The 7050-nt window shown below is 30.6% G+C and overlaps 1 protein-coding gene across 1 annotated transcript; it reads left to right on the forward strand.

Moving 5' to 3' along the window:
- Nucleotides 1-1953: 1953 nt before the first annotated feature.
- Nucleotides 1954-3656, forward strand: LOC107860826 (putative pectate lyase 2). The gene is made up of 5 exons (XM_016706316.2): nt 1954-2498; nt 2598-2754; nt 2850-2953; nt 3033-3165; nt 3260-3656. Exons 1-5 carry the CDS (start codon nt 1993-1995, stop codon nt 3485-3487), a joined length of 1128 nt encoding a protein of 375 aa, XP_016561802.2. The 5' UTR covers nt 1954-1992; the 3' UTR covers nt 3488-3656.
- The last annotated feature ends 3394 nt before the right edge of the window (nt 3657-7050 follow it).

Genomic DNA, 7050 nt, shown 5'->3' on the forward strand with positions numbered 1-7050 from the left:
GAAGATAGTGAAACATATACAGAAATTTTAACAAATACAAAAAATTTAGAAATCAATGAAAAACAAGAAGTAATTAATGAAGAAAACTTAGAAACTAAATTGAAAAGTTAAATTATCTATTTTACTACACATTCCTTACAAGTTAGTTCATCACGATCTTATCATTTGGTTTATTCAACTCACCTGTCCTTAAACCTAATGTACAAATTCAACTATACTGTTTTAAAGGCAAATGCTTCCATTTTTAGTTGCATAGTTTCCTTTTTAAAGTCAAAGGTTATAAACTTGGATCAACATTTTAAGATGTATTTTTTAATCAAATTGAAAAAAGAAGAATCGAAATTTATAATATTTTCATATGGTTTTTGAATATCTAAATTTTAATTAAAAAATTAAACAAATCTAATCTAATTTAACTTTGAAAATCATTCAACTGAACTCTAGAAAAAAAAATTATACTTAAAAGGAAAGGAGTGGAGGGAGTATCAGTTTAACTGAATGGATGAGCACATAATTAAAAGGTAGTATTACTACGAATATTTGATGTTCATAATAATTGTGGTAATAGCTCAAGAAATTTACATAATCCAACATTTAAAAGCTCTTTAGACTTGAATGTATACATTTGATAAACATAATATACATATACATACATACATATATATATATATATATTTCTCCTTTTTTATTTGGCCCTTTTACTACTCTCTCCATTCCTCTCCTCTTTTATTTGGCCCTCTTACTACTCTCTCCATTCCTCATTAGGTGCTCCTTTTTTTCCTTTTTATTTTGTTCTTAAATAAGTGTTTGTTCTTCCAAATTTACCCTTATTTAGATAAAATGTAATCAATGTCAACATGGAAAGATATAAATTTGATTAGAGGGGTAAGTTGGTAAAGTTACCTTTTATTTTCTAGGAGTTAGTAATTTGTTAAAGGGTGTGTCCAACCCAAAAGGAACACATACTTAGTAATGGAGGGAGTAAGAAATAGGTGTTTCAATTTGTTTTCAATTTATGAAATCAAAAGAAGTTTATCATTTTTCAATACTACCCATATAATTAATGATTATATAAAGTATTACAAGACAAATTTAAATTTCCAAAGTATAATTAATATGATCAATTTAGGAAAATAAACCCCTAACGAATATTTAAGAAGTTCAAGTGAATATGAGACAAGTAAAATAAGTAAAATGAAACGGAGGATTACATTTATAAACTTGATTTAACAAGTCAATCTAATCTTAGCATAGGGTAAATTATTTTGTTATCACATTATAGTTTCGTTATTTTTAATATAAAATCATTTTGTTATATGTTTATTTATTCACTGCAAAATGACATTAGCCTATATAGTTAATCAATATCTCTCATTTTTTGGACGAAAGTAATGTTTATTTTATAGAAAAATTGTAATAAATAAAAATAAAAATATCGTGATATTAAAGAAGTAAAAAAACAACGATAATTGTTGTTAATGTAAGGATAAAATAAACGTTTGGAAAAATTAAGATGCAAAAATCTTTTTTATTTGTTTGAACTCCGTAAAAATTCAAAAATCAAAACTGTGGTACAAATTGAAATGGAGGGAAAATTAAATTTTTAGTTGCATTAGTGAAATTTCTGAATAGAACTTTAATTCGAAATGCCCATTTTTTAATCAATTATGTCAATTGAAATCTTAATATTTTTTAACATTGGACCATGGAGCTGATTGGAAAAAATAGAAGAGTATACTCAACGATTGAACTGTATGGTCGATCATGCTTAACTACGATTGATTGTATGAGCAATTTCTTACATTTGCGTATTTAATGTTCATGATATTTATGAAATTAATTCAGCACCAACATCTATAGAGATTTCCTATCTCAACATTTAAAGCCTCATTAGACCTGATTATATATACATCTAACAAGGTACCCCAAATTATTCATCCCCTTTCATTTTCTACTGTTCATTACATTACAAATATTATAAAACCTAAAGCCATGGAAAAACTGATCAGTTCCCTCTATTTGGTTTCATGGCTTCTAATTTTTTCTATTTCTTCATCGCATGGGAAAAGAATGAACGTTATAGATTCATGTTGGCGATCAAATCCCAAATGGTCTACAAATCGCCAAGCTTTAGCCAATTGTGCTAAAGGCTTTGGTAGTGGTGCCATTGGGGGAAAAAATGGAGCAATTTACATCGTGAATGATGCTTCCGATGATCCCGTCAACCCTAAGCAAGGCACACTCCGATACGGAGTAATTCAAACAAGACCACTTTGGATTATTTTCCTACAAAACATGCTTATCACTCTTAAAAATGAGCTTATAATTAGTTCATTTAAAACAATAGATGGAAGAGGTGCCAAAGTGGATATAGCTTACGGACCTTGTTTAACTATTCAATTTGTGAAACATGTGATTGTTCATGGAATTAACTTACATGATTGTAGGATTGCTAAGCCTGGACCTGTTAGAGTTAGTCCTATTCAGGTTCTACAGAGGTATTGTTGAACTATGTGACCATATGTCTTATTTAAAAATATAAATTATTAGATATATAAAACACACTTTTATGTATTTACTTATTATATTCTCAATAGGTCTGGTACAGATGGAGATGCTATCACGGTATATACATCTTCAAATATTTGGATCGATCATTGTTCTTTTTCCCGTGCTGCTGATGGTCTCATTGATGTAGTTCATGCTTCTACTGGTATTACTGTCTCTAACAGCTACTTTACCCAACATGACCATGTAAGTAACTTGTTTTGACAACCATAAAAATGAACAAAGATTATATAGAACTTAAGACGCATGGCTCTAATGACTAGCTAATTCTTAAACTCCAGGTGATACTGCTGGGAAACCAAGAAGGATTGATTCGTGACAAAATGATGAAAGTCACAATTGCGTTCAATCATTTTGGTCCTGGCCTTTTTCAAAGGATGCCAACGTGCGTTATTACTCTCTTTTGTCTTCAATTTTATCTGAATATTTACAGTACTATTGTAAGTTAGTTTGTGATATAACAGGATTCGGTATGGCTATGCTCATGTGGCTAACAATTACTACGAACCTTGGAAGGTTTATGCAATTGGTGGAGCCTGTAATCCAACTATTCTTAGTGAAGGAAATTACTTTATTGCCTCTCGCACCAAAAAACAGGTGCATATTATTTATACGAACGATCCATGTTAACTATATTTTTAGATAAAAGTACCGCAATTGTTGTTCCTTAAAATTGATTGATACGTTACAGGTTACTCATAGGGATTTTGCTAGTCCAAAGGAGTGGGGAAAGTGGAATTGGAAGTCGTACAAAGATGTATTCATCAATGGAGCTTTTTTCACTGCTTCAGGAAAAGGAAGTGCAAATCCAAAGTATACTTCATCATCGCAGTCATTTAGTGTTGCTCATGGATCCCAAGTTCCTTATTTGACTTCTGATGCTGGCCCTCTTAAATGTTTTCCTAATCGACCTTGCTAATCATCTTAATTGGCTTCTGCCTTCTATACCTTCTCTTAGTTAGAGTCATTTTTAGGCTCAGTGATGAGGACCTAAGCTTTTACTATTACTAATCTCCCCTTATGATGAGCATGTCATTTCACTTCTAATATTAACAAAAAATGCCTCGTTATCTTCGAGTGAATGACTTTAGGGCGATATAATCAATATTTTACTTCCATTAAAATTCCACTTACTTGGTAATTAGATTTAAGTGGTAAAATTAAAACTATAGTCACGCTCCATTACACTACGATGAATTAATGTGCCTGCTTTTTCTTCTTTTAGGTCCCTGGTGTCTAAATATAGTTTACGTTTTAGGACCATAGAAAATTACATTTACCCAGGAGTCTTTAGAATTTCTACCGCTTAAATTTTAATTACTTGATCCGAAAATTTCTATAAAATTATATCATTTCTCGTTGATTTGAAATCATTTTAGCTAGATGAGCTGAGATATTATCATCCCTCTTCCCGAAATACAACAGTGCAAAGGACGCCTGGACTAAATGTTGGTTCTTAAGCTACAAGCAGAACAAATTAAAAAGTAAAGGTGAGTCCTGTAAGAAATTAAAAGGGAAAAGGGAAAGAGTGAAAATAGTAAAGAAAGGTTAAAAAAGAAAAAAAGTAAACAAGCAGTATTATATTTTCTCCTGACATGGTCAGGAGAGTCTATTATCGTTGCTTTGGACTGCATGAGTTACTGATGCTTTTTCTCTCACTTTCTTCAAGTACCATACACCAACTCCAATTCCTAATAGCCCAGCAACTGAAATTGTACGGATGTTTAGAATACGTCGATTTAATATATATTTGACACTTAGATTTATTGCACTCAAAGTTATGTAGCACTTCCAAAATAACTAGTTTTCATAAGGTTTTATAATTGACATATCCTCAATGACTATGCCACAAATCATTTGACTCAAGCAAGTAAGAAGAAGTCTCATCTTTATTCTTTTCAACAACTATTGCATCAAGTTTGAAAAGGCCCTAATTGAGGTAGTCCTTTCCTATATAGATTTTATTCTTGCTTATTACAACTTTCTTCGGAACAAACACACACTTAAACCATTTTAACGAGAAGTGTTTTAACACTATGTTCTTTTTAATAGTAGGAACATGGAGAACATTGTTGAGAGTCAACACCTTACCGAAAGTCATTTTAGAAACATCTTCCCACTTCCTTCAACCTTGGCTATTGCATTATTTTCCATGAAGATCACTTCTTTAGGACCAGTAGTATCATAAGTAGCAAAAGTTTCTTTTTTCTGCACGAACATGTCTAGTGGATTCTGATTCAAACCACAATTCATTTAAACTTCAAACTAGATTGCTTCCAGTGATCATAGTACATAAATTTTCAATCTTTGCAATTCTTCCAACATGTTTATCTAATCTCTTTTCCTGTTCTTCTTTAGAACTAGAAAATTTAAAGCTTTGTGTCCAACTGCACTACAATTGTAGCACTTGCCTTTGAACATTTTCTTATTTTGCTCTTTCTTTTGTGTAGAAGACTTTTTCCTCTTCTTATTATATGTATCATCATCTTTCAAAAGATTTGCAATCATCATTGGTGATTTATCATTCAACTCATTATCTTCTTCTATCTTGAGACGAATCACAAGATCTTTCAAACCAGACAATTGATTTTCAAACATTTCTTTTTACAAAACATGAGATCTCTACTTGTGAATATTTGTATACTTAGTTTGATCAGCCAAAAGCACATCATTTGCTGCCATACTTTGATGTTCACATTAGAATTTTTTTTTATTCTCTACTGATGCCATTGCTAGAACAATATCTGACCATCTTAATGATGCAATATTGATTGCCGTTGGGACAACACCATTCACAACCGAATTAATTTATTATTTATTTTTATTCTTTATTTTTCTGTCAATCTTTGATAATTATTCTAGTATTTTAGAATACTAACAATAACGACTTAATCTTTAAACAACTTATTTCTAGTCAAAGATGAAGTTTTTATGTCTTGAAATCGTTAATGAACGAACTTTGAAACCTAAAGAAGTTTTTTATGTCCTTCAAATCAAAATCAAATTCAAACAAAGTAGAAAACCACAGGGTTTAATCTCCAGAAACCAATATAGTGAGTTTAATGAATTTGTAAAGCTTTATATTCCCCTAATGGAATTCCCGATCCAATTTGTTGATGAAGTTTTAATATTCTTCTAATTGAGGGAGTAGAAATTAAAATTTTTAGTCTCCACAAATTAGACCAAATACAGATTAACCATGTACTTGATTTATAAATGGTGAATTTTTTTCCACCAAACAAACATAAAAAAATAAATATTTTATAGTTTTCTTAATATTGTTGTTTCTCGGATTTAGTAAAATCTATATTTTACATCACGAACTTCAAACACATATTCAAACTAACATATGTACAATCAAATAAAATTATAATTAACTTTGTATTTACAACTTTAAAATTCAACAATAAGTTCAACAAAACTTATGAACAATTAAAAATGGAGTTCAAACTAATTTTTTGAAAAATAGCAAAACTTAAAATTTAGAAAGAGATGGAGATTGGAAGATTCAAATCCACCAAACTCATGGTGTGTCCGTAAGAAAATTACTTCCCTCAACTACTCGAGGTTATGGAATATATCCTCCTAGAATAAAATGAGCCACTTTGATAGAATAGCGGTACCTCAAACTCTGTCAAACTACCGACGTACTCAACGGTAGAAAATCACACTATAGTTTTTCAAGAAAAAAGAGTGTTTTTTTCTTTATAATTTCATGTATGTACTGATGAAAAATCAGGCATTTATAACTCTCAAAGTGTTGCTTCAAGAAGAGAATTGTGCACCTCTTCATAAAGGTGAAACTCTTAAAAAAAGGTGCACCTCTTTGGAAAAGTCACAATCCATTAGAAAGATCATAAACATCCAAATTGAAAAAATGCCTATTCAGATTGCATCCTTTCTCTTGGTGTCATTTCAAATAAACACCTATTTATTTTTAATTCACACATCTCAAACCTAACAGCGCCTACAAAAGATTACTCCTACTATAACAAGTGGTATCACATTGCTCGAAGAAATACACATAGATCATTGATTTTCGCTCGATAATCACATATTTTTCATTATAGTTGAAAGAGAGGCAATCATTTTAAGGTTATAAAGTAAAATGTATGTTCGTTTCTAAGATAAAAGTCTTAGTGGGGTGAATTATTGTCATCTAGAAAATTTTATTTATAAAAGGTGACAATCAAAAGAATGTGAAAGAATGAATAGCTTACATTTTTAACAAGGTATCTGCAAGAAAGAGTTGGAAGTTCAAGCTGATCAGCTATACAAATAAAGATATGCTTATAATATGGACTGCCACATCCATCATCTAATCAGAGGGTGTTGAATTGGAATGTCACCACAAGTATTTTTTGCGTAGTCTTGATTGAGCTTATGCTAGGGTGAGAAATTAAATTGTTATTAGAATGGACAATGAAAAGGGAAATAGAAAGTTAAAACATAAGCTGATGTTAATTTGTTTCTGGATGAAAT

Source organism: Capsicum annuum, chromosome 2 (assembly GCF_002878395.1).
Source record: "Capsicum annuum cultivar UCD-10X-F1 chromosome 2, UCD10Xv1.1, whole genome shotgun sequence".
Lineage (NCBI taxonomy): Eukaryota > Viridiplantae > Streptophyta > Magnoliopsida > Solanales > Solanaceae > Capsicum > Capsicum annuum.

Coding starts and splice junctions, on each gene's coding strand:
- LOC107860826 (XM_016706316.2), top strand. CDS start 1,993: ATGGAAAAACTGATCAGTTCCCTCTATTTGGTTTCATGGCTTCTAATT. Junction 2,755..2,849: donor ACTTTACCCAACATGACCAT/GTAAGTAACTTG, acceptor CTTAAACTCCAG/GTGATACTGCTGGGAAACCA. Junction 3,166..3,259: donor CCTCTCGCACCAAAAAACAG/GTGCATATTATT, acceptor GATACGTTACAG/GTTACTCATAGGGATTTTGC.